The sequence below is a fragment of the Melospiza georgiana genome, chromosome 5 (genome assembly GCF_028018845.1).
Source record: "Melospiza georgiana isolate bMelGeo1 chromosome 5, bMelGeo1.pri, whole genome shotgun sequence".
Classification (NCBI taxonomy): domain Eukaryota; kingdom Metazoa; phylum Chordata; class Aves; order Passeriformes; family Passerellidae; genus Melospiza; species Melospiza georgiana.
This window is the reverse complement of record NC_080434.1, coordinates 43,877,130-43,904,786: the sequence shown is the minus strand read 5'-3', so window position 1 is coordinate 43,904,786 and position 27,657 is coordinate 43,877,130. Positions and strand designations below refer to the sequence as shown.

General features: G+C 52.0%; 1 protein-coding gene across 1 annotated transcript in view; it reads left to right on the top strand.

Annotated features, from left to right (window-relative positions):
• Positions 1–15,463: 15,463 nt before the first annotated feature.
• The window catches only part of LOC131084072 (uncharacterized), a 42,926-nt gene continuing 30,732 nt past the window's right edge, over positions 15,464–27,657 (top strand). The window contains 1 exon segment of the mRNA XM_058025167.1: positions 15,464–15,499. Coding sequence (XP_057881150.1) covers positions 15,464–15,499 — 36 coding nt within the window.

Sequence of the window (27,657 nt, the reverse complement as noted above, 5' to 3'; positions counted from 1 at the left end):
TTTTGCTACCCTCATTGCCTTGGCCTGCTCTTTTTGTGTCTGTGCGTCTGGCAGGCCGGCGCTCCCTTTTCAGTTTTTTTGTTGTTGTTGACCCCCAGGGAGGGCTTGTAATTCTGCTCCCCTGCCATTTCTAAATTCATCAAATTCCCTTTTCAGGGGGCACTGGTTACTCCAGTGCCCTAGGTTGTTACAAAGCAGGCATGGTTTTGTGGGCTCAACCATTGCTGGTCTCCGCTGCTGCCCAGGGTACTGATGTGCTGAGGGGAAAGGCACAGGGCTGGCAACGGCGACACGCTGAGGTGGTCTTGGCAGCAGCCTTGGTCTGGTGTCTTCAGCCACACTCATCAGAGGCACTTTCCTGTTACAGACTAGGAGCATATCTTTTAACGTAGGGGTAGGTTCTATAGGAAGGCTCAGGATTGCTGCTTGACACTGTTTATTTGCATTTGTAAATGCCATTTCCTCTAAAATTGCTTCCCCAGCATTCTCTTTTTTAACTTTTATTTCAATAGCTCTAGTTAACCTTTCTACAAATTTCAAAAAAGGCTCTGATGGTAGCTGTTTAATTTTACTATAGGGTTCAAAAGGCCCCTCAGGTTGTAGGGAAAAGAATGCTTTTTCAGCTGCTTCTTTTACTTTCTCGAGGGTTTCTGCAGGAATTGCAGTAGCTTGGATTGAGGGAGAAGACCATTGGCCCTCACCACAGAGGTGCTCAATGGTAATAGGGTTACCACTGTTGTCTTTGGCTGTGTTTGGATCAGAATGCAAGCCTGGGAGTGCATCATTCAGCATTTGTTTCCATGCTATTTCCCATAATTTGAATTCCGTGGAGGTCATGAGACAGGAAAAAAGCTGTTTTAAATCATGTGGAATCACTACAGTCCTACTCAATTCAGAATTTAAAAGGCCACGGAAATATGGACTGTGTGGACCATATTCTTTATGAGATTTACAGATCTCTTTAATCAATTGTCATCCAAAAGAACTCCAATTAGCAGTTGGAGCTGCTCCCCCCTGAGAAGCAGGCAGAAAGGTAACAGGAGCCAGTGACAACATGGGACTATACACTGAATCTGCTGTTCCCTGCTCTGTATCCCTTGAAACAGAAGCATTGGGATCACAGACACAGGTTTGGGGACAGGCAGTGGGTGTGTCTCCACCGTGGGAGCCCGGGGAGGGGGCGGGGACAGGGGGCCGGCAAGGGGCGGGGAAACCGTGAGAACACGGGGCAGGGTCAGAGGGCAAGCAGGGGGCGGGGACACCGTGGGAACAAGGGGCGGGGTCAAGGGGCAAGCAGGGGGCGGGGACACCTGGTGACATCACGTCAGCAGACGCCCCCTGGGAGGAGTAGAGGGGTGGAGCTGAGGGTATAGCAGGAAAGGGAGGGGGAGGGGGAAAGGTATCACAAGGAACAGGAGGAGTGGGGGATGGGGCTTGAGTTTCGGGATGCTTAAGAGGATTTTGGGAAGAAGAAGACCAGGTTTGGGAAGATGCTGCGTGGCATCCACCATCTTGTGGACCTCCTAGGGACTGGGGGCCATTTTGGGCATCACTGCTCTCTAGAAAGCTGACATGTGCTGTGGGTTTCAGAGGAGGGGACATAGGGGATTGGGAAAGGTTCCACGCAGCCTGGCCAGGGCAACTCAGGCATTTCAACAGACTTTGGGCGTCGACTTCCCAATAAGTGTGCTCTGTTTAAAATACCAAGTTTTGGGGAACGAGGTTAAGGGGTTTTAGAGCTAGGAGAGGGAGAAACAGGGAGAGCAGAGGTACATGGCTTTAAATTTGGCTTTTTCTCCATTTCCTTTTGTTTGAGCAATGCTGTTCGAATTTGTAAACTCCAAAACACAAATTTAGCTGAGGGTGCATTGCCAGATTGTCCTAAGGTTATCAATTCATTCCCAACTTTATCCCAGAATTGAATATTGTGGATTTCTTCAGGGGAGATTTGTGGGAAGTGGAGGAAAAGCCACCTTATAAACTGTTTCAATTTTCCCTTTGAGAACTTCACATTACCACTGTCTAAAATGCTAACAATATTATAAAACACTCCTTTTTGAACAATGCTGAGTTTCAAACCCATGTTAGATGTACAAAGCAAAGTACTAAATTGCGCCTGACCGAAAACAAAGCTAAAATCAGCTACCGATTTCAAAAAAAACCACAGATGGAAAGCGATAATGAGCTGACAAAAGCTTCACAATGCAGCTGTATATACTGCTTTTAAAATTCCCGGGGCACCAGCAGCAGGGCACGCCCTGCCGAGCTGAGGCAGAAACAAAGCCTCCCCCGCCGTGGAATGCAGCCCCACCGCAGAGTAGGGAGAGCAGCCACGCCACGTGGCAAGCTGAAACCGGGGCCCCCCGCGCCGTGTGTGCAGAGAACCCCCCCTTCCCCCACAGAGAGCTGAGAAAGAGAGTCCCCCGCGGCAAGAGAGCCGAGAGCCCCCCCGCCCCCGCACAGAGAGAGAGAGAGAGAGAGAGAAAGATCTCCCTACCACATGGAGAGGACCGAGCACGCTGCGCTGCAAAGCCGGGGGGAAGGGCAGAGAGCTCCCACTCCGGCGCGAATTCCAAAAGACAGTAACACACGCGGCAGAAAGCTAATAGCTAGAACGCAATAAATTCCCGTCTGTGGGGCTGCGCAGCCAAAAATGCAAAGGCATTAAGGAACAGAACTCACGGCAGAGTCTGTTTTTGAGCTCCTGCTCTACGAGAGCAGAGATACTCACCCGAAATGGAAGCTGTAGCTGGCTGGGTACAGGCAGGTCTCTTCACCTGAACAGGACCTCTCTGTGGGCGAGAGAGGCTACCCTGTCCTCCCTCTGGAAAATCTGCTCACCAGAAAGGAGCTGAGATTTCCAGAAGTGCCGAACAGTCCACGAAACTTCTTCTGGGAATATTCCCAAAGTCTCTAGGCGAGGGCGATGCAACCAAAGCCCCTTTCAGCTGGATGCACGGCTGCCAGAAGCTTCTCTGAGATACTGCAGGTCCGTCTCAGGCTGCAGAGTCACTTAGCCCGCCTCAGGGACGCCAAATATTGGAAAAAAGGCTCCCAATATTACCAGTTAGATTGTGCCTGGGCCAGTCTGCCCCTCGCTGCTGGGCCAAAGGCAGCAACTGCAGTGTATCACCCCAGAGATACCTTGGCTTGCTGGTGGTTGCAGCTGGGCACTGAACAAGTCCAGGCTTGTTAGGAACCCCGTTTACCTCAGGAGGAATAGCTTCAGGCGATGGTGAAGAGAAAAAGGAGAGGGTTTAATGTCCAGAGGTTTATTCCATGGTTACAGAGGTCTGAACGTGAGCAACTGCACCAACAAAACTCGGCCGCATGCTCTGATCACCTTTTTAAGCTCAGGGACAGGGGGAGGGGAGGTACAGGTGAGCCACCAACCAGGTGAGAGGGGCAGGGTCTCAGGGGAAGATGACACCCAGAAAGGCCAATGACCTCTGGGCATAGGGGCATCCTTTGAACTTGACCAACCACACGACGCCTTGCTGGAATGTTAAGCCTGATTGACAGGACTCACTCAGCATGGGGGCAAGGGGGAAGGGAGAGACGTATAGGCACACCTGGGGGAATGACCTGGAAGGACAAAATGGGACATTACAGCACACCACAACAGGAAAGGGCTGTGGTCTGTGTTTGCAGGCCTGTGGCTGGGACTGTCCGGCTGGCTCCTGAAAATCCACCTTGCGCAGGATGGTTCCCAGACCTAAGGAGGGAACAATGCCAAGGCGTGCTGGTTTGAGATAGACATGCGGCTCCTGCAATCTGCCAGCCAGAAGGGGGCAGGTGAGTTTTGTTTGCCAGGGAAAAGGGCCGTGATATGTGTTTGAGGGCCCATGGCTGGGAGTGGCCGGCTGGCTCCTGAAAGTCCAAGGTATGCATGATGCTTCCCAGACCCAAGATGCGACCAGTGCTAAGTCACGCTGCTTTGATAGTACCAAGTGGCTCCTATAATCTGCCATCCGGAAGCGGCGCAGGTGAGTTTTGTTTGCCAGGGAAAAGGGCTGTGGTTTCTGTTTGGGGGCCCGTGGCTGGGAGAGGCCGGCTGGCTCGTGAAAATCCATGATACGCAAGGTGGTTCCCAGACCCAATGACGGAAGACTGTTAAGTCGTGCTGGTTTGACTTTGACATGTGTCTCCTGCAATTTGCTAGCAAGATGGGGGCAGGTGAGTTTTGTTTGCCAGTGAAAAGAGCCGTGGTTTGGGTTTGGAGGCCTGTGGCAGGGAGTGGATGGCTGGCTCCGGAAAATCCACGGTATAAAGGATGCTTCCCAGACCCAAGATGGGACCAGTGCTAAGTCGTGCTGCTTTGATAGTCCCAAGTAGCTCCTGCAATCTGCCATCCTTAAGCGGAGCAGGTGAGTTTTGTTTTCAAGGGAAATGTGCCGAAGTTTGTGTTTGGGGGCCTGGGGCCGAGAGTTGCTGGCTGGCTCCTGAAATTCATTGAATATGCAGGATGTTTCTGAGACCCAACTTGGAAATATTTCCAAGTCGGACTGGTTTGATAGTACAAAGTGGCTCCTGCAATCTGACATCCAGAAGCGGGCAGGTGAGTTTTGCTTGCAAGGGAAAACGGCTGTGGTTTGTGTTCAGGAGCCTGTGCCTGGGAGTGGCCAGCTGGCTCCTGAAAATCCACGATACGCGGGATGGTTCCCAGACCCAAGGTGGCACCAGTGCAAAGTCGGGCGGGTTTATAGTACCAAGTGGCTCATGCAATCTGCCATCCAGAAGCGGGGCAGGTGAGTTTTGTTTGCCAGGGAAACGGGCCGAGGTTAGGGTCTGGGGGCCTAAGGGCTGCAGTGTCCGGCTGATTCCTGAAAATCCATGAGAGGCAGGATGGTTCCCAGATCCAAGGTGGCAGCAGTGCCAAGTCGGGCTGGTTTGATAGTACCAATTGGCTCCTGCAGTCTGCCATCCAGAAGTTGGGCATGTGAGTTCTGTTTGCCAGTGAAATGGGCCATGCTTTTTGTTTGAGTGCCTGTGGCTGGGAGTGGCTGGCTGGCCCCTGAAAATCCACCATACGCAGGATTGTTCCCAGACCCAAGGTGGCAACACTGCCAAGTCGGGCTGGTTTGAGAGTAGCAAGTGGCTGGCCAAGGTTTTTGTTTTTTGGGGCCTGCGCTTGGGAGTGGCCGGCTGGCTCCTGAAAATCCACGGTATGCAGGTTGCTTCCCACACCCAAGATGGGACCAGTGCCAAGTCGCACTGCTTTGATAGTACCAAGAGGCGCTTGCAATCTGCCATCCAGAAGTGGGACATTTGAATTTTGTTTTCCAGGGAAAAGGGCCGTGGTTTGTGTTTGGGGGCCTGTGGCTGGGAGTGGCTGGCTGTCTCCGTAAAATCCACGATGCGCAGGATTGTCACCAGACCCAGTGTGGCACCAGTGTGAAATTTAGCAGGTTTGATAGTAAAACGTTGCTCCTGATATCTGCCATCTTTAAGCGGGGCAGGTGATTGTTGTTTGCCAGGGAAAAGGCCCAAGGTTTCTGTTTGGTGGCATTTTGCTGGGAGTGGCTGTCTGGCTAATGAAAATCTACAATACGCAGGATGGTTCCCAGAGCCAAGTTGGCAACACTGCCAAGTCAGGCTGGTTTGATAGTACCAAGTGCGTCCTGTAATCTGCCATCAAGAAGCGGGGCAGGTGAGTTTTTTTTGCCAGTGAAATGGGCCATGGTTTGTGTTTTGGGGCCTGTGGCCGGTAGTGGCTGGTTGGCACCTGCAAAACCACAATCCGCAGGATATTTCCAAGACCCAAGGTGCCACCAGTGCCAAGTCGGACTGGTTTGATACTACCAAGAGTCTCCTGCAATATGCCATCCAGAAGTGGGGCAAGTGAGTTTTTTTGCCAGTTAAATGGGCCATGGTTTGTGTTTGGGGGCCTCTGGTCGGAGCCACCTGCTGGCTCCTTAAAATCTACGATACACAGGATGTTTCCCAGACCCAAGGTGGCACTAGTGAAAAGTCATGCTGGTTTGATAGTACCAAGCAGCTCCTGCAGTCTGCCATCCAGAAGCAGGCAGGTGAGTTTTGTTTGCCAGGGAAAAGGGCCATGGTTTGTGTTTGGGTGCCTGTGATTGGGAGTGGCAGCCTGGCCCCTGAAAACCCACGATACACATTATGGCTCCCAAACCCATGGTGGCAACATTGCCAAGTCTGGTGGTTTGATAGTACCAAGTGGCTCCTGCAATCTGCCATCCACAAGAGGGGCAGGTTATTTTGGTTTGCATGGGATAAGGACTAAGGTTTGTTTTTGTGGGCCTGTGGCCGAGAGTGCCGGCGGGCTCCTGAAATTCTTCGATATGCAGGATGATTCCCAGACCCATGTTGGAAACGCAGCCAAGTCGGGCTGGTTTGAAATTGCCAAGTGGCTCCTGCAATCTGCCATCCAGAAATTGGGACAAGTGAATTTTGTTCGCCAGGGAAAGGCTCCATCTGAGAGGGGCGGGGCTCCAGCCAGTGAAGTGCAGGGCTCCATGTGGGATGGGCAGGGCTCCATGTTTGAGGGGTGGGGCTCGAATTGTGAGGGGCAGGGGCCCAGGAGTGAGGGACGGGGTTCCATAAGTGAGGGGTGGGCTTCCTGGCTTTCAGGGGGGTGCATCCTGTCAGTGAGAGGCGGGCCTCTAGGACATTATGGACGAGTCTGCATGTGTGAGGGGTCGGGCTCCCGGCAGTAAGGGGCAGGACTCCATGTGTGAGGGAAGGGGCTCCATGTCTGTGGGGCAGGGCTCCAGCTCGGGATGCGGGGCTCCATGTGGGTTGGGCAGGGCTCCAGGAACCGAGGGGTAGGGCTCCATGTTTGAGGGGTGCAGCTCCAATTGTGAGGGGCAGGGCCCCATGAGTGAGGGAAGGGGTTCCATGCATGAGGGGCGGGGTTCCAGGTTGTCAGCATTGGGGATCCAGTAAGTGACAGGAGAGGCTCTAGGCAGTGATGGGCGGGGCTCAATGTTTTTGGGGCGTGGGATTCAGGCAGTGAGGAGCGGGGCCCCATGTGTGACGGGTGGGGCTCCATGTGGATAGGGCTGGGCTCCATGTGTGAGAGGCAGAGCTCCATGCAGTGATGGGCGGGGTTCCATGTTTGATGGGCGGGGCTCCATGTGTAAGGGAAGGGGCTCCACCTTTGAGGGGCCTGGATCCAGGCAGTGAGGGGCGGGACTCTAGGCAGTGATGGGCGGGGCTCAATGTGTTAGGTGTCGGGCTCCCGGCAGTAAGGGGCAGGGCTCTATGTGTGAGGGAAGGCGCTTCATGTGTGTGGGGCAGGGCTCCAGCCAGTGATGGGCGGGGTTCCATGTGGGATGGGCAGGGCTCCATGCAGTAAAAGGCAGGGCTCCATGTTTGAGGGGCAGGGCTCCAATTGTGAGGGGCAGGGCCCCATGAGTGAGGGAAGGGGTTCCATGCGTGAGTGGCGGGGTTCCAGGTTTCAGGGGAAGGGAACCAGTCAGGGAGGGGCGGGGCTGAAGCCAGTGATGGGCGGGGCTACATGTGTGAGGGGCAGGGTTCCCGGCAGTAAGGGGCAGGGCTCTATGTGTAAGGGAAGGTGTTCCATGGGTATGGGGCAGGGCTCCAGTCAGTGATTGCCGGGGCTCGATGTGGGATGAGCAGGGCCCCATGCAGTGAGGGGCAGGGCTCCATGTTTCAGGGGCGGGGTTCAAATTGTGAGGGGCAGGCCCCCAAGAGTGAGGGAAGGGGTTCCATGCATCAGGGGCGGGGTTCCAGGTTTCAGGGGAGGGGATCCAGTCAGGGAGGGGCGGGGCTCCAGCCAGTCATGGGCGGGGCTACATGTGTGAGGGGCAGGGCTCCCGGCAGTGAAGGGCAGGGCTCCATGTGTGAGGGAAGGCGTTCCATGGGTGTGGGGCAGGGCTCCAGTCAGTGATGGGCAGGGCTCCATGTGGGATGGGCAGGGCTCCATGCAGTGAGGAGCAGGGCTCCATGTTTGAAGGGCGGGTCTCCAATTGTGAGGGGCAGGCACCCAAGAGTGAGGGAAGGGGCTCAATGTGTGGGGGGCGGAGTTCCAGGCAGTCAGTGGTGGGGATCCAGTCAGTGATCGGGCGGGACTCTAGGCAGTTATGGGCGGGGGTCCATGTGTTAGAGGTCGGGTTACCGGCAGTAAGGGGGCTGGGCTCCATGTGTGAGGGAAGGGGCTCCATGTGTGTGGGGCAGGGCTCCAGCAAGTGATGGGTGGGGCTCCATGTGGGATGGACAGGGCTCCATGCAGTGAGCAGCAGGGCTCCATGTTTGAGCGGCGGGTCTCCAATTGTGAGGGGCAGGGCCCCATGAGTGAGGGAAGGGGTTCAATGCGTGAGGGGCATGGTTCCAGGCTGTCAGGGGTGGGGATCCAGTCAGTGAGGGGCGGGGCTCCAGGCAGTGATGGGCGGGGCTCCATGTGTCAGGGGCAGGGCTTCACGCATAAAGGGTCGTGCCTCCATGTTTGAGGGGCCGAGCCCAAGTGGATAGGGCAGGGCTCCATGTGTGAGAGGCTAGGCTCCAGGCAGAAATGGGCGGGGCTGCATGTTTTAGGGGCAGGGCTCCATGTGTTAAGGAAGGGGCTCTACTTGTGAGGGGCAGGGCTCCAGCCAGCAATGGGTGGGGCTCCTTGTGTCAGAGGCAGGGCTCCAGGCAGTGATGGGCGGGGCTCCATCTTTGAGGGGCGGGGCTCAATGTTTTAGGGAAGGGGCTCCAGGTGTGAGGGGCCTGGATCCAGGCAGTGAGGGGTAGGGTTCTAGGCAGTGATGGGCGGAACTCCATGTGTTAGGGGTCGGGTTACCGGCAGTAAGGGGGCTGGGCTCCATGTGTGAGGGAAGGCGCTTCATGTGTATGGGTAGGGCTCCTGCAAGTGATGGGAGGGGCTCCATGTGGGATGGGCAGGGCTCCATGCAGTGAGGGGCAGGGCTCCAATTGTGAGGGGCAGGGCCCCATGAGTGAGGGAATGGGTTCCATGCGTCAGGGGCGGATTTCCATGCTGTCAGGGGTGGGGATCCAGTCAGTGAGGGGCGGAACTCAAGGCAGTGATGGGCGGGGTTCCATGTGTGAGGGGTCGGTCTCCCGCAGTAAGGGGCAGGGCTCCATGTGTGAGGGAAAGGGGTCCATGTGTGTGGGGCAGGGCCCCAGCCAGTGATGGGCAGGGCTCCATGTGGGATGGGCCGGGCTCCATGCAGTGAGGGGCAGGGCTCCATGTTTGAAGGGCGGGTCTCCAATTGTGAGGGGCAGAGCCCCATGAGTGAGGGAAGGGGCTCCATGCGTGAGGGGCATGGTTCCAGGCTCTCAGGGGCGGGGATGCTGTCAGTAAACGGCGGGGCTCCAGGCAGTGATGGGCGGGGCTCGATGTCTGAGGGCCGGGGCTCCATGTGTGAGGGAAGGGGCTTCACGTGTGAGGGGCGTGGATCCAGGCAGTGAGAGGTAGGGTTCTATGAAGTTAAGGGCGGGGCTCCATGTGTTAGGGAAGGGGCTCCATGTGTGTGGGGCAGGGCCCCAGCCAGTGATGGGCGCGGCACCATGTGGGATGGGCAGGGCTCCATGCAGTGAGGGGCAGGGCTCCGTGTTTGAGGGGCAGATCTCAAATGTTGAGGGGCAGGTCCCCATAAGTGAGGGAAGGGGTTCCATGTGTGAAGGGGTGGGGTTCCAGGCTGTCAGGGGTGGGGATCCAGTCAGTGAGGGGTGGGGCTCTAGGCAGTGATGGGCGGGGCTCCATGTGTTGGGGGCAGTGATGCAGTCAGTGAGGGGCAGGGCTCCATGTGAGAGGGAAGGGGCTCCATGTGTGTGGTGCAGGGCTCCAGCCAGCGAGTGTCAGGGCTCCATGTGGGATGGGCAGGGCTCCATGCACTGAGGAGCAGGGCTCCATGTTTGAAGGGCGGGTTCCAATTGTGAGGGGCAGAGCCCCATGAGTCAGGGAAGGAGTTCCATGCGTGTGGGGCAAGGTTTCAGGCTCTCAGGGGTGGGGATGCAGTCCGTGAGGGGCGGGCATCTAGGCAGTGATGGGCGGGGCTCCATGTGTAAGGGGCACGGCTTCAGGAAATGAGGGGCGGAGCTCCATGTTTTAGGGGCGGGGCTCCATGTGGATAGTGCAGGGCTCCATGTTTGAGAGGCAGGGCTCCAGGCAGTGATGGGCGGGGCTCGATGTCTGAGGGCCGGGGCTCCATGTGTGAGGGAAGGGGCTCTATGTTTGAGGGGCGTGGATCCAGGCAGAGAGGGGTGGGGCTCTAGGCAGTGATGAGCGGGGCTCCATCTTTGAGGGGTGGGGCTCCATGTTAGAGGGAAGGGGCTCCAAGCATTGAGGGGCGGGGCTCCATGCATTAGGGGTCTGGCTACCAGCAGTAAGGGGGAGGGCTCCATGTGTAAGGGAAGGGGCTCCATGTGTGTGGGGCAGGGCTCCAGCCAGTGATTGGCGGGGCTCCGTGTGGCATGGGCAGGGCTCCATGCAGTGAGGGGCAGGGCTCCATGTTTGAGGGGGGGGCTCCAATTGTGAAGGGCAGGGCCCCATGAGTAAGGGATGGATTTCCATGCATGAGGGGCGGGGTTCCAGGCTTTCAGGCGTGGGAATGCATTCAGTGAGGGGCGGGGCTCTAGGCAGTGATGGGCGGGGGTCCATGTGTTAGGGGTTGGGCTCCCGGCACTAAGGGGCAGGGCTCCATGTGTGAGGGGAGATGTTCCATGTGTGTGGGGCAGGGCTCCAGCCAGTGAGTGTCGGGGCTCCATGTGGGATGGGCAGGGCTCCATGCAGTGAGGAGCAGGGCTCCATGTTTGAGGGGCGGGGCTCCAATTGTGAGGGGCAGGGCTCCATGAGTGAGGGAAGGGGTTCCATGTGTGAGGGACGGGGTTCCAGGCTCTCAGGGGGGCGGATTCAAGTCAGTGATGAGCGGGGCTCTAGGCACTGATGGGTGTGGCTCCATGTGTTAGGGGCAGGGCTCCAGGCAGTGAAGGGCAGGGCTCCATGTTTGAGGGAAGGGGCTCTACTTGCAAGGGGCGGGGCTCCAGCCAGTGATGGGCGGGGCTCCTTGTGTGAGGAGCAGGGCTTCAGGCAATGAGGGGCAGGGCTCCATGTTTGAAGGGCGGGTCTCAAATTGTGAGGGGCAGAGCCCCATGAGTGAGGGAAGGCTTTCCATGTGTGCGGGGCAGGGTTGCATGCTTTCAGGGGTGGGGATCCAGTCAGTGAGGGGCGGGGCTCCAGGCAGCAATGGGCGGGGCTCCATGTGTGAGGGGCAGGGCTTCAGGCATAAAGGATCGTGCCTCCATGTTTGAGGGGCAGGGCCCATGTGGATAGGGCTGGGCTCCATGTGTGAGAGGCAAGGTTTCAGGCAGAAATGGGCGGGACTGCATGTTTTAGGGGCGGAGCTTCATCTGTGAGGGAAGGGGCTTCACGTGTGAGGGGCGTGGATCCAGGCAGTGAGGGGTGGGGCTCTAGGCAGTGATGGGCGGGGCTCCATGTGTTAGGGGTGGGGCTCCTGGCAGTAAGGGGCAGGGCTCCATGTGTGAGGGAACGGGCTCCATGTGTGTGGGGCAGGGCTCCAGCCAGTGATGGGCGGGGTTCCATGTGGGATGGGCAGGGCTCCATGTTTGAGGGGCGGGTCTCCAATCGTGAGGGGCAGGGCCCCATGAGTGAGGGAAGGGGTTCAATGCGTGAGGGGCGGGGTTCCAGGCTCTCCACCAGGGGTGGGAATCCAGTCAGTGAGGAGCGGGGCTCTAGGCACTGATGGGTGTGGCTCCATGTGTTAGGGGCAGGGCTCCAGGCAGTGAAGGGCAGGGCTCCATGTGTGAGGGACGGGGCTCTACTTGCGAGGGGCGGGGCTCCAGCCAGTGATGGGCGGGGCTCCTATGTGTGAGGCGCGGGGCTCCATGTGGATTGGGCTGGGCTCCATGTGTGAGAGGCAGGGCTCCAGGCAGTGATGGGCGGGGCTCCATCTTCGAGGGGCGGGGCTCCATGTGTTAGGGAAGGGGCTCCAGGTGTGACGGGCCTGGATCCAGGCAGTGAGGGGTAGGGTTCTAGGAAGTGATGAGCGGGGCTCCATGTGTTAGGGGTCGGGCTCCCGGCAGTAAGTGGTAGGGCTCCATGTGTGAGCAAAGGGGCTCCATGTGTGTGGGGCAGGGCTCCAGCAAGTGATGGGCGGGGCTCCATGTGGGATGGGCAGGTCTCAATGCAGTGAGGGGCAGGGCTCCATGTTTGAGGGGCGGGGCTCTAATTGTGAGGGGCAGGGCCCCATGAGTAAAGGAAGGGGTTCCATGCGTCAGGGGCGGAGTTCCAGGCTGTCAGGGGTGGGGATCCAATCAGTGAGGGGTGGAACTCAAGGCAGTGATGGGCAGGGCTCCATGTTTGAGGGGTCGGACTCCTGTCAGTGAGGGGAGGGGCTCTATGTGTGAGAGGGAGGGCTCCATGTTTGAGGGGCGAGGCTGCATATGTGAGGGTCAGGGCTCCAGGCATTGAGGGGCGGGGCTTGATGTGTTAGGGATCGGGCTCCCGGCAGTAAGGGGCAGGGCTCCATGTGTGACGGTGCTCCATGTGTGACGGTGCTCCATGTGTGTGCGGCAGGGCTCCAGCCAGTGTTGGGAGGGGCTCCATGTGAGATGGGCAGGGCTCCATGCAGGGAGGGGCTGGGCTCCATCTTTGAGGGGCAGGGCTCCAGGCAGTGAGGGGATTGGTATAACTTTGGGTTAGTGACCTCTTTTAGAAGAGCATGTTCTGCTCTCATAGCTATTCCCGCAACATAAGGTGAATCTGTGACCAGATTGAAAGGCTCGTTTTTAAATTTTTCAAAGGCTCTAATGACAGCTGCTAATTCTACAATCTGTGGCAATCCTTCTACTGTCTGTACGTCAGATTGCCATTCTTGTGTTTGGGGGTCTCTCCAAGTAATCATCGACTTGTGGGATGATTCTGAGCCATCTGTAAATAGAGTTAGAGCCTTGAGAGGATTTCTACTTTGGATTCGTTTTGGAATCAAATGGAAAGTTTCATTCTGGTTGAAAAGCTTGTGTTCTGGGATGTCTGATGAAGTTTGACCCGTATAACTGTCCAGAGCAAACTGTAGACTCGCATTGGTCTTGATCAAATCCTCAAAGTCTTTAAGGGTTATTGGCAAATATATGCATTCAAAATCACAACTTGAAAGGGAGCAAAGGTGAGTCCTAGCCTTTTTTATTAAGTGTGCTATAATCTCCTGGTAGGTGGTAAGTGTCTTTGTAGGCTGGCTACTTGTAAAAACCCATTCCAATATCAACAAAGAATCTTGCAGCTGAGGGTCCCATTGGAAGATCAGTCCATGGAATCTGGGTGCTTTTCCCAGGATGATGAACTGGAAAGGCAGACTAGGGTCGTAGCGATGGGCTTTGCGTGAAGACAGGGCTTCCTGGACTTTGATGATGGGACCTCTGGCTTCCTCTGTGAGAGTGCAGGCAGAGTCCAGTTCCTTGGGTTGATGAAGAAGATTGAACAAGGGAGCAAGGTCCTCTGATGTAATTCCTAGCAGTGGATGAAATAAACAAAGGGCCAAGAGACTTCTTCTCCTTTTTAATGCCTTTATTAAAAGTGATCAGCTCAGGATTGGGCGGCTCGACGGGTCTGCAGCATCCGTCGTCTCTCCCAGGGCGACTCAGAGGAGGAGGATATGCACAGCTCTGTCCACCGGGGGCAGGGCTGGGGATCAGATCCTCTTGGGAGCCTTTAGGGCCTGCTGATCCCCATCAGATGGTGCCCCTCCCACTCTGTCAGCTTGGTCCCACCGCCGGGGTCAACTCCCTTGGTCAAGGCGAGAGGGTCCGAAGGTGTTCCGCGTCTCTGCAGGCTCAGCACTCGGTTCCTCATGTCCAGACATCACTCCAGTCTCTCAGCTCTTAGATGGCTCGTTGTTTTTGGGGTTTCTCCATGAGTTTGGAGATGGGGGTCCCACAAAGCATTCTGGTCTTGCGAGTCACTTTGCATAACCCCCCCCACCTTCTGAGGTGTCTTCCCTATTCTGAGAAAGGTACAACTTAGCTTCGGGCAAGGTCCCCACCCAGGAGAAGGGCCATTACCTCGCCCCAGCCAGGGCTTTTACTAATACAAAAACAACCATTAACGACAACGACCCGTGATTACAATAACAAAGGCCGCAGCCCAGCAGTAGTGGTAACTTTTTAAAACAAAAAAATATTAACCAAATTTTTGTTCATAACAGTGGACGCACCCAGTTGATGGATCCACACAGGCTGTGTAAGTCCCTGAGGGTTTTTGGGTCGTCGTTGATGACGATCTGCTGAGGTAGGATAGTTCTTTCCCGGATCTGGACTCCAAGGTAAGTCCATGGCTCGGTGTACTGAATTTTGTCCTCACGAATTTCCATTCCTGCCTTTTCAATGGCTTCAATAGTCTTTTTGACCGTTTTGTCCAAGTAAGCTTTGTCTGAAGCACACACCAGAATGTCATCCATATAGTGATAGATGATGGCGTCTGGAAATGATTTCCAAATGGGAGACAGGATGTGAGACACGTACCACTGGCAGATAGTCGGCGAGCTTTTTAATCCCTGAGGAAGATAACGCCAATGATATCTTTTGAGCGGAGCTTCCTTGTTAATAGAGGAACGGAAAAAGCAAACCGTGGAGCATCCTCAGGATGTAGTGGTATGCTGAGGAAACAGTCCTTAATGTCTATGACAGCAAGTGTCCAGTCTCTAGGCAGCATCGATGGGGAGGGCAGGCCAGGCTAAAGAGGGCCCATGTCCTTGATGACTTCGTTGATTCTGCGAAGGTCGTGGAGAAGCCTCCACTTGTTTGTACCTGGCTTTGGTAGAACAAAGACTGGAGAGTTCCAAGGGCTGTCGGACTCCACTATGTGGCCTTTTTTGAGCTGTTCTTCCACGAGGGCGTTTAGGGCGCGCAGCTTGGCTTTCTTTAGGGGCCACTGCTTGGTCCAGATTGGCTTGTGGCTTTTCCAGGTGAGACGGGGTATTTCTGGCAGCGCACTCAACTCAGTGGCCCCAGTCAGAAATCCTGAATGGGAATACGTAGGGAAGCACCCCACTGGGATAAAACATCTCTTCCCCAAAGGGTGATGGGGGCCCTTACCACAAATGGACGGATGGTTGCCAGCTTGCCTTCTGGCCCTTCAACCAGGATGTTGTTCTTGCTCCTCATGGATACTGTAGTTCCACCAATCCCGGAAATCATGCCTGCAACAGGTTGTAGATCCCAGTGTGCTGGCCAATCTGAACAGGCGATGATGGTCACATCTGCACTGGTGTCCAGCATCCCTGGCAGGTGGGTCTTCTCTCCTTTGTGGGAGAGGCCACACTCGATGGTAGGCTTGGATGGTCCCATGACTTGTGCCCACATAGCTGTAGGGTTGAGAGGAATCTGTTCCCTGTGATTCTTTGGGAGTAAAAATGCCTGTGCTATTGGAGTTCCCTTAGAAAGAAAAAATGGTAAGTCTATGCAGTATACCTGCACAAGGATCTCTTGTCCCGGCTGCACTGTCAGCACTTCCGGAACAATGAAGATTTCCTTCGGAGTATTAACAGAATCACCTGTAATTAAAATGTCTGAAGGACTTCCTTTAGGTCCATATTTTCCTGTAGGAACACGGTGAACATTCTTATCATTAAAGTCAATGGACAAAGCAGTTACCAGTTGTCGGCAGGTACCTCTCTGGGTTGTTCCGTGGGTTGGGGCTTCTCCTTTGGGTCTGGAGCAGCCTGGGTTTTTGTGTGATTGGGTCTTGGTGGCCTTTGATTTGTATTCTGCGCCCGAAGGTCGAACGGGCGCATCAAGGAGTTTAAAGGACGCGATTGATAGCGTTGCTGATGTTGGGGTCTTTGATTATAATTCCGATGGTATCGGGGGGGTGTTCTCTCCGGGCAGTCCTTTTTATAATGTCCTAGCTCTCCACAGTGATAGCATTTAGCTTGTTCCTTAGAAGTTATGACGGCATATGCACCAGAAACTCCTTCAGCAATACCCTTAGCAACTGCTTGGGCCACTGTATTTTCAGTGGACATGTGATGTGTACAGCATTCTAGCATTTGCTTTATAGTGGGGTCTGTATCCATGGGTAAAGACCTCAAAATGGCCTTACATTTCTCATTTGAGTTGCTGAAAGCAAGCTTACATAAGAGTTCCTTTCTTGCCTCAGTACTGTCTATTTGTTTCTCCAAAGCATCTCTAAGTCTGTCAATAAATTTTATAAAGCTTTCTTCAATGCCTTGTTTTATAGTAGAAAAATGCATTGTTGGCATTGACTCATCCTGCACAAGAAGCAAGGAGGGTTTTGCTGCGATTGCTACATCCTGCAGCGCTTCTTTATTCAGAGTTTCCGTTTGTTCTGCTGGCTTTTGAAAGTCTCTTTCACCAGCCAATTGTTCTACTGTGAAGTTGGTCTTAGTAGCATTGGCAGTATCTGATATCGTTTTTAAGTGTTTCTTCCAATGCCTATCCCATAACAAATATTCTGCCGGTGACAGAAGGCATTGTGAAATATTTTTTACATCGTGAGGAAGCAAGACATGTGCAGAGAACATGGCTTCTAAGAAATTTCTAAAGATATGTGAACTACGTCCATGTTCCTTGGCTATATTTCTCAATTGTACCAGTTTCTTATTAGAAATTGGTTTCCATGCCTTGATATTAGATTCCCCACCATTCCTTCCTTGCCTGTACTCGACCGGAAAGTCTGTGATTTTCTGTGCTAGGTCCCAGTTCCCAGACTTTGTAGCTTCTATCTTAATAGGAGCCCATGGGCCTATATTAATCGCATCAAAATCAGATTCATCAGAAGAGCTCTCATTGTCTGAGGAACACTGTGAGGGATATGCTACCCGTGAATTCCTTTTTTTTCATTTAGAAGCATTTTTCATGGTTTTCAATGACTGGCCAGGAGTTGGCACTATTGGTTGAGGGGGTTGCAGCACAGCAGGGACTGGATTGGGTGGGGGGGGGTGACGCCACAGGGGGTCTCTGATCCATTCGGGTGGCAGGAGGGTTGGGTCAGGGGTTGGAGGGACGGGTGGGGGCAGGGGGGGTATGGGGGCTGTGGATGCACGCCTGGGGGGTTTGGGGGTACGCAAGCAATGCCGCTGGTTTGGGGTACTACAGGTATAGGGTGAGTTGGTGTTACTGCACATGTGCGCGGCTCAGCGCAGGAGGACAGGGTGTGAGCATGGTTCGGGAAAGTGGCGGGAGGGGCCGGGAAGGCCGGGGCGGTCTCGGGGGGGGCGGGACCGGGGGCGGTGACGGCGGGGAGGGCGGGGGCGGGGGGAGCAGCGGAGGGTTGGGTGGGGTGGCGGCGATAATGGGACTGGGGAACGCGGCAGGGGGAACGGGGGGCAGGGCGGGGGCAGCAGCGGGAGCAGAGGGGATACCGCGACGGAACAAGCGGGGGCGGGGACCGGCGGCGCGGGGGTAGAGGGGACCGGAATCGCGGCGACGGGAGGCGGCAACGGCAGCGCGGGGGGAGGAAAGAGGGGGTAGAGTGGCGCAGGGGGAGGGGTGGTCGCAGCGGAGGGTATGGCGGCAGGGACAGGGAACGGGGCCCCCGGGAAGGAAGCGGGGCTGGAGGGGTGGGGGGGCTGGAGGAAATGGGGAGTTGGGCAGCGAGGGTCCCGCGAGGGGGGGGAATGTAGGGGGGGGGGCTGCTTGGCCTCTTCCTGCGAGGTGGTATGGGCAGGAAGCACTGCAGCGCCCAGTGACTGTGTGGCATGCAAGCCACATCCCTCTGTTATCTTATCAGCGCAATTAGCATATGAAGAGGAAAGATCTGTTAGTTTGGAACTTTTTTCAGAGTTCGATTTTTCAATCGTTTTTATTATGATATGAAATAAAGGTAAGAAATTAGTAACAGAAAAGTCCTGTTTTGTTTGAGACATATGTTATGAACAAAAACTCGGTTAATATTTTTTTATGAGAAAAAGTTTCAAAAAGGCAGCCAGACCACTGGCCCTGCCCAAGTTCTGTGTGTTTTGTTATTGTAATCACGGGTCGTTGTCGTTAATGGTTGTTTTTGTATTAGTAAAAGCCCTGGCTGGGGCGAGGTAATGGCCCTTCTCCTGGGTGGGGACCTTGCCCGAAGCTAAGTTGTACCTTTCTCAGAATAGGGAAGACACCTCAGAAGGTGGGGGGGGTTATGCAAAGTGACTCGCAAGACCAGAATGCTTTGTGGGACCCCCCATCTCCAAACTCATGGAGAAACCCCAAAAACAACGAGCCACCTAAGAGTTGAGAGACTGGAGTGATGTCTGGACGTGAGGAACCGAGTGCTGAGCCTGCAGAGACGCGGAACACCTTCGGACCCTCTCGCCCTGACCATGGGAGGTGACCCCGGCGGTGAGACCAGGCCGACTGAGTGGGAGGGGCACCATCTGACGGGAACATCTTATGGGATCAAGCCCTGAAGGCTCCCAAGAGGATCTGATCCCCAGCTCTGCCCCTGGTGGACAAAGCTGCGCATATCCTCCTCCTCTGAGTCGCCCTGGGAGATGACGGATGCTGCAGACCCGTCGAGCCGCCCAATCCTGAGCTGATCACTTTTTAATAAAGGCATTACACAGGAGAAGAAGTCTCCTGGCCCTGTTTATTTCAGCTGGGGGCTCTCGTCTGGAATAGCCACGCCGCAAGAGGACTCAGGACTGGCCATCTTGGATCTTCAGAGGACAGCTGGCTACCAGGACCAAGAGGGACCGGCTCAGGACAGCGACGCAGAGGAGCACCGGAGCACCGGACTGGTGAGAAACTCGGTGGCGGGAGTGGGAGACGTGCGCATGTGTGTGTGAGTGAGACGAGGGCCGGCAGCCGGACCTTCGAAGCGAGAGTGGACCCCTCAGTACTGCGGTTCAGGCTTTTCGCGAGAAAAGCGGCCAGGAACAGGGGGAAGCACGTGGAATTAGTGTGAGTGAGTCGTCTCCCAAGGGGGAATAAAGGGCCCCCCCACTCCGGGCGTGCGGACTGAATTACTGTGTATGAGTGGCACGCACCCCAAAGTCCTGACAAAGGGAGGTCAGGCACTTTTGTAAGTCTCGAGAAGGATTCGAGTAAGATTTGTCAGTCCCGAGAAGGATTCGGGTGGTTCACAAGCCCTGCAGGCAAAGTAAGTCCTGACAAAGGAGTCAGGCACAAACCCCAGCGAAGGAGGCTGCGGTTTGCTTTTAAGTCCTGATACGGTGAAGCCTAAAAATTGGCAGGTTAGGCAAACTAAAAATCAGGCAGTTGTTTTTCCTGACTGAGGGTGTCAGGCACGACCCGGATTCTTGGCCGGGGCTTCGTGTGTTTAAGTCCCGATAGATGTAAGACCTGACGCTGGGAAGTTGGGCAATCAAGAGATTGGGCAGTTGTTTCAGTATAAAGTCCTGAGCATCAGGCAGTAAATTTGAAGTTCAGTGGAGGAGGCTGGAGCTCCTCAAGGAAGGTTTTTTTTGCAATTCCCGGTCAGTAGAGGCACCTTCGGGATTTTTTTTATTGAGACTTGAAAAATGGGATGTTGTAGTAGTAAAAAGACTGGCAAGAGACTGAGGGATATACCTCCTAGTAGTCCCTTAGGAGAACTGTTAGTAAAATGGGATTCTATAGAGGCCAAAAAGGGATTAGATAAAGTGAAAATGATCCATTATTGTATGGAAGCGTGGCCAGAATTAGAGTTGCAAGGAGGATGGCCTTGGTGTGGGACAAAGGATAAGTGGATGTGCCAACAATTAAATAATTATCTGACAGCTCGAGGGGATACTGATCCTGAGCAATTATTGTATGTGGCTTGCTGGTTAAAGAGTGCTGTTGGGGATGAAGGGGTGCGAATTTGTAAGGTACAGAGGAAGAAAGAGGGGAATGAAGGAGGGGATGATAGAACTAGTAAAAGATGGGACCCCCTGGATTATTTGCCTCCTTCTGCCCCTCCACCTTATAATCCTCTTCTTCAAGCACCTCAAATGGCAGGTCTGGTTCCTCCCCCGGCTGCCATCTCATTACCACCTGCTCAAACTCCTCCTTCTACCTCTTCAGCTTCTGCTATGATGAACCCAGTATCTCCTCCAGTTCCTTCTGCACCACCACAAGTGCCTACTCCACCTGCTGCATTCTCCACCCCTTCTCCAGCTCCGATTAATATCTACTCAGGTCCCTCTCCCCCTCCTATTGCTGTCCCTTTACCTCCTTCTACCTGGGACGCAAATGCCTCCTCGCCCAGTAGACAGCTATCAGCAAATACACCTGCTGATGGGCAGAAAGTTCAGGGTAACCCAGAGAACCCTGAAAGTAGTTTGGCATCTGAAGATGGGCCATACTGTAGCACCAGATCCAAGACCTCCAAGGCAGAGAGACTCTTTCCCCTCAGAGAGGTTCCTATTGGAGGAGTGGCGGGAGGTGTTGGCTTTGTGAATGCTCCCCTAACTGCTTCTGAGGTGAGGGGATTCAAGAAAGAGTTGGGGCATTTAGTTGAGGACCCAGTGGGCATAGCCAAACAAGTGGATCAATTTCTAGGTCCAAATATCTACACTTGGGGGGAAATGAATTCCATCCTGAGTATATTATTTTCCCCAGAAGAGGTCCAGATGATAAGGGCGGCTGGCATAAAAATTTGGGAGAAAGATAACAGTCCAGGACCCCAGGTGCCATCAGGTGAACAGAAATTGCCACTAACGGAGCCCAACTGGAACCCTAATCAGGAGGAGGGTAGGAAGGCCATGAGGGAATATAGGTCTTTGATAATACGGGGGATCAAAGAGTCAGTTCCCAAAGGAACTAATACCCAATTGGCATTTGAGGGTGCACAGGAGAAAGATGAAGCTCCTGCTGCCTGGCTTAATCGCCTAAGGCGGAACTTTCAGTTGTACTCCAGAATAGACCCAGACACCCCGGAAGGTCAAATGCTACTAAAAGTCCAATTTGTTACCAAATCTTGGACTGATATACGGAGAAAACTGGAAAAGATGGAAGATTGGCAAGAGAAGGACATTAATGAGTTATTAAAAGAGGCACTGAAGGTGTATTTAAGGAGGGAGGAAGAAAAAGTAAAGGCCAAGGCTAAGATCATGGTTGCTGTAGCTAGAGAAAGTGCAGGGTGGGCGGGTCCACCACCAGGAGGAGGCAGAGGTAGGCCAGTACTGACCGGTGCACGAAGGGTTGAGAGACCTCAAGAAGTCCCTTTGAGAGGACGACAGTGTTATTACTGTGGGGAGGCAGGACACATCAGGAGGTTTTGTAAAAAGCTCAGTCTCGATGAGGCAATAGCCAAGGAACAGGACAATTTAGGAAGGATTCTTAAGGGGGAGGACTAGGGGTGTCAAGGGCTTTTTACTATAGGGGACCCGATGAAACATCTAGAAGAGCCCTTGGTAAACTTTGAAGTGGGACCCCTAAATGAGGAATTTGAATTTTTGGTTGATACAGGGGCAGATAAGTCCTGTCTCAACAAAATACCACAAGGTATGGAAATTGGGAGACAATTTTGTGAAGTATTGGGTGCAGAGGGGAGACCATTTTGAGCATCGGTGATTGAAGAAGTGAAAATAATTGGAAACTCAAGGCAATATAAAGCTAATTTTCTTTATCTGCCTAACTTAGAAAAAAGTTTGTTAGGAAGGGATCTGCAAGTCCATTTGGGGGTTGGGATTGTTCCAAGGGAAGGGAGGATGGTAGTACAAGTGATGAAGCTGTCTCAAGGAGATGTTGCAGAAATAAATCCTGAGGTATGGGCTGAGGGGGGAAAGAGAGGCTTATTAGACATTCCACCGATAACAATAAAAATGCAGGATGATACCTCACCCATACGGGTTAAACAGTATCTGATTTCCCTAGAAGGAAAGAAGGGGCTTGCTATAGTTATCGAGCAACTGTTGCAGGAGGGAATTTTAGAACCCTGCATGTCACCACATAATACCCCTATACTGGCAGTTAAAAAGGCTGAAGGGAAATATAGGCTGGTACATGATTTGAGGGAAGTCAACAAAAGAACCATTGCCAGACATCCAGTTGTGCCCCACCCATATAGTCTCCTAAGCAGAATTCCAAGAGAACATGCTTGGTTCACTGTCATAGATTTGAAGGATGCTTTCTGGGCATGTCCTCTGGCAGCAGAATGTAGGGATTGGTTTGCCTTTGAATGGGAGGACCCGAGTACAAAAAGGAGACAACAGCTAAGGTGGACCCGATTACCACAGGGGTTCACTGAATCCCCCAATCTCTTTGGACAAGCTTTAGAGAGTTTGTTGGAACAATTTGTCCCTGAACAAGAAGTGCAGATCTTGCAGTATGTTGATGACCTGATGGTATCAGGAAAGGAAAAAGATCAGGTCAGACAAACTAGTATTAAACTTTTGAATTTTCTGGGGGAGAAAGGACTAAAAGTTTTCCAAGAGAAACTACAATTTGTGCAATCAGAAGTAACATACTTGAGGCACATAATAGGGGGAGGGTATAAGAAACTAAGCCCTGACAGAATTTCAGGTATTTTAGCTCTCCCGGCCCCAAAAACGAAAAGAGATGTGAGAAAACTCCTGGGCTTGTTCGGGTATTGTAAGTTATGGTTGGATCAATACATACAGAGTGTGAAATTTCTGTATAATAAACTAGTAGATCCAGAACCCCTAATTTGGACAGCTGAAGATGATCAACAATTGGAAAACTTAAAGAAGCAATAAAAGATTTAAAGTTACATCAAGGACAAAATATAATTGAGGCTTTAGGAATGAAATGGAGGTTGCATACTCCATGGCACCCCCAGAGTTCTGGGAGGGTGGAGCGAATGAACAAAACTCTCAAAAATGTATTAACTAAATTGATTGAAGAAACAAAGATGAATTGGCTGAAGTGTTTGCCCCTAGCGCTATTGCGCATCAGAACAAGACCTCGGGCTGACATAAGAATTTCACCTTATGAAATGATGTTTGGGCTGCCATTCTTGTTAACACCTTATAGCACAGGAGACTATCTGGAAGGGGAAGAAGCTACCAGAAAGTATTTAGAAATAATTGGAAGAACTCTGGAGGGACTTAGAAAGAAAGGATACCTTCCTCAAACTTCCCCTCTCGACACAAAAGTTCACAACATTAGTCCAGGAGATTAGGTTTTGATAAAATCATGGACTACGGGAACATTAATGCCTAAATTTGAAGGCCCCTTCCAGGTGCTCCTGATCACAAATTCAGCTGTGCGGACCAAAGGAAAAGGTTGGACTCACATCACTCTCACCCCCTGGCATTGGACCAGGATTCAACACCAGTTTTTTTTCCCTCTGGCATTCTGGCATTGGACCGGACTGCACCCCATTCTTCCTCTGGCATTGGACCGGACTCCACCCCTTTGTCCTTCTGGCATTGGGCCAGAGTCCCAGTTTTTCCCTCTGGCATTGGACCAGAGTCCACATCACTCTCACCCCCCGGTGCTGGACAAGATTCATCTGCTTCACAAGTTAATTCACCTGAGTATACTGTGATTTAAAGATGACTCTCAGAAGGAAGAGTCAAAAAGACTGAACTGTGTGGAAAAAAAAAAATTGGTATCAGAGTTCTAATATTGCTTAAAATGTTTTAAGACTGTTCTGTGTAAACTATGTTGGTAAAAAGTTTAAGACTGTAAATAAGTAATTCTAGTTAAGTTCCCCAATTTATTTCTAAAGACTCCAGGTTAATCCTCTACAGAACACTCCCCTGGGAGGGGAAACCAAAATTGGTAGGGAACAGACCAAGAGAGGTTTAACCAGAGAAATGGGTAGAAGGGACTCTAAAGAGCTTGGAAGCTTTTCCTCAGTAAAGTTCCCCAAGAGGCAAGGCCGGGTGGGCAGGCTGTGTGAGATGACCCATACCGGACTCTTGGGAAGGGTAGTGCTGATGGCTCTGATTGCTGGTGGTGCTCAGGGGAGCCCAGCTGAGCCGTGCAATGAATGCTACCAACCCCTCTGTGAGGAGGAAGTGAGCTCCTTGTCCAGAGTCCACATCAGTTCTAACCCTGATTGTGTTAACCTCTCCCAATTGGTCTTTTATAAAAAAAATAAGAGAGTGTATTGGATAGTATACAATACTGCCACTTTTAGGCAGCCACTCCTAGGAGAGTGCCCTATAGGGGAAGCCTGGTTGTGCTTTGAATGGGATGCTGCTGAAACAAGCTCAGCAGATCTAGTAAAAAGCAAAGAAATGGTGAAAATGGTAAGAAAAATTGTTTGTTACAAGTATCTATATGGGTATACTGGAAAAGAGATAAACTCTTGGAACACATTTCAGGGGAGCCTTAAACCCCTAGATTTGATCTTGTCTGGCAGCTGCGCCGCTAGAGTGATAAAACCAATTTTCTTATTACCCAAAGAAATTGGATCAAGTTTGGGAGTTCCTATATATAATGATTCGTTGGGAGAAATTAAACAGAACAAGCAAAGTGGAATAGAAATTGAGAAAATCCAAAATTGTAAAAGCCAAATTCGGATCCCAATATCTATGTTAAACAAAGTTATTCGGCTCCAGGCAGTATTAAAAATAAAGAATTCAATTATTAGGAACATTTCAAACGAAATAAAAAGGTTAGCATGTGTAAATAATGAAGATCAAACTCCTACACTTGATCCCAGTGGGTGGGAGAACCTGGAGATTTTCAAAAAGGATGTGTGGGAAAAGGTAGTTTTTCTCGCTGTGTGTGCACTTGGAGGATTGCTATTTTTACTATGCTTATTTATCTGTTTCAGTAAAATAGTGTTTGCCGTGAAGACAAACCTGAAGAAACCAAGGAAAGTAACAAGGTTAAGTAACCATGACTACCAAAGTGCACAAGAGATTTATATTAGATTCAAAACAAAAATTAAGAGTTGGTGCGAGCTTAGAGTTTAAGCTCGATCAAAGAAAAAGAGGGGGGACTGTTATGAACAAAAACTCGGTTAATATTTTTTTATGAGAAAAAGTTTCAAAAAGGCAGCCAGACCACTGGCCCTGCCCAAGTTCTGTGTGTTTTGTTATTGTAATCATGGGTCGTTGTCGTTAATGGTTGTTTTTGTATTAGTAAAAGCCCTGGCTGGGGCGAGGTAATGGCCCTTCTCCTGGGTGGGGACCTTGCCCGAAGCTAAGTTTTACCTTTCTCAGAATAGGGAAGACACCTCAGAAGGTGGAGGGGGTTATGCAAAGTGACTTGCAAGACCAGAATGCTTTGTGGGACCCCCCCATCTCCAAACTCATGGAGAAACCCCAAAAACAACGAGCCACCTAAGAGTTGAGAGACTGGAGTGATGTCTGGACGTGAGGAACCGAGTGCTGAGCCTGCAGAGACGCGGAACACCTTCGGACCCTCTCGCCCTGACCATGGGAGGTGACCCCGGCGGCGAGACCAGGCCGACTGAGTGGGAGGGGCACCATCTGACGGGAACATCTTATGGGATCAAGCCCTGAAGGCTCCCAAGAGGATCTGATCCCCAGCTCTGCCCCTGGTGGACAAAGCTGCGCATATCCTCCTCCTCTGAGTCGCCCTGGGAGACGACGGACGCTGCAGACCCGTCGAGCCGCCCAATCCTGAGCTGATCACTTTTTAATAAAGGCATTACACAGGAGAAGAAGTCTCCTGGCCCTGTTTATTTCAACATATAAATGGTGTTTCCAACTGTATCCCAAAAGGAATTTTCAGTAATTGTGGTCTTATCAGTTTCAGGGAAATTCAGCACAATCCAAAATACAAATTTTTTAAGGGTCTTTTTTGACAGACTACCTTTAGAAAAAGTGAAATTGTTAACAGATAAGGTTTCTACAATGGTTAAATATAACTCTCTCTCACGTGTTGTTAGTCTTAGGGTGCTTAAACAAGTACCCATGATTTTTCAAGCCCTTTGCACAGAAAAACGAGAAAAAAAGAAAAAAGACTAAAAAGGTTTTTAGAGGACCCAAAGGTACGCGCGCAATCTTAATACTAACGTCCTTTGGGGTCAGGGGTCTTTGGAAGTGTGCTCCTGCTCTTTCTCTAGAAGCAACTGCACAGAAAGCAAGAGAAGATGGGTTTCAACTTCCCATACGACCTTTGTGGGCCAAGACTCAAAGGCTGCTGGGCTCACATGTTCCCAAAGCACTGTGCTGCTGCTCTCCTGGGTCGTTCTCTGTCCACGGGGAGGCACAGATTCCAAAGTGACCCTGGCCCTACAGTCAGGGGCCATCTGGGACTGACGCTTCAGGTGTTCTGTGGTGGGAAGGGAAAATGAACCAGATGCTGTCAGAAAACTGCCTGGGCTGCTGAATCCCAAAGAACAAGTCAACCCAAACAGAGATGATTTCCCATTTCACAACATCCCTCCAGGAGACACATTTAATTCACACAGCCAGCAAGAGATCAGGACAATCTTCTTGCTTGTGGCTACACTGCAGCCAGTTTAGCCAGTAAATGGATACAAATATGATCAAGCAAATGCAAAGTGTTTTTCTTTAACACTCAATGCTCCTGTTCTACCAAACACATAAGACAGCTTCCGAATCCTCTCCTTCAGGTATTTTTTTTTTCACTCAGTGTCATGCACTAATTCTGATTAACTTGCAGCAAAGTTGCCCAGAAAAGCTTCCCCAAAATCCCCTGCAGGTGGTGCAGTTCTATTGTGGAAGAGCACAGCAGCACTTCCTTTCAAAGGGAACAACTATTTTAGCACTCAGTAAAAGGTCAAGTTAGTAAAATCCTTTCATGACAAAATTTAAAAAGAAAGAAGCTTTCTCTGAATTCTGGGAGCAACTGCAGAGTTTTTGAAAGGCTTTAAAGAAGCTCTGCCAGTCTACATTTTCAAAGGTGTCTTGCTTGTTCCAGCAAACTGAGGAAATTACAGACTCTGCTGCCACAGACTCTCCTGTGGAGGGAACGGAAGCCCTGCAGGTTCCCTTGCAAATACTGCCCCTGTGGCTACAGACACCTTTTTAGCTGAACGTCTTGACAGGAGCTTTACCAAACCAGTGGCATCCTAATGCTCTTTCTCTTTCAAAATCAGAAACTCAGCCACCAAGAAAGAGCAGGAAGACATACAAAAGCCAGGTTAGGATACACCCTAACCTAAGCAGAAGAGAAGCCTCTACTTACGTGTGAAATTCGTAAAATAATAAATAGAATAAGTAATGTCATATGCAGCAAAAGCTGCAGTGGCCAGATGGTTAATTATTGGCATTTCTGCAATTTTTCTAAACACTAAAAAAACAAGCCTCTTGTCCGTGGGCAGCTGCCTACTGACAGATACTTTGACCAGGAAGGTTCTCCTGATCTGAGCAAGGCCTAGGGCTTCTCTGACACTCAGGCCTTCTGTGCACCAAGGCAACCTTCTGATGCCACTGTGACGACGTGGCAACCACGCCCTGACATCACAAAGGGACAGCTCTGTGTTGGTCTGTGAATTTATGCAAAGCAATAACCAACCTTCCCTAAAGCAAACACAAAAGAGCCTGGGAAGTTCTCATCTGTCACAAAGCAGAAAAAATTCCCCTCATGGGCAAAATCCTGTTGTTCAGGGGATCCAAGAGGAACTCCAGGAGTGCCCCAAGCACCTACAGCCTGTAGCCCAACTGAGCACTCAGATGGGACACAAGCAAAAGAAACCAGACCAAGACAATGGCCCACAGCATTACACATTTGAGAAATTACTTTCATTTTTAACATTTTAAAAGGTATATTAAACATTAACAAAGGAATGAATAAGGAAAAATTGCAGCATTGGGAGTCTCTGTGATTAGCAGCCATGTGCTGATCTACAAAAAGGATGCTCTGCCTTTTATA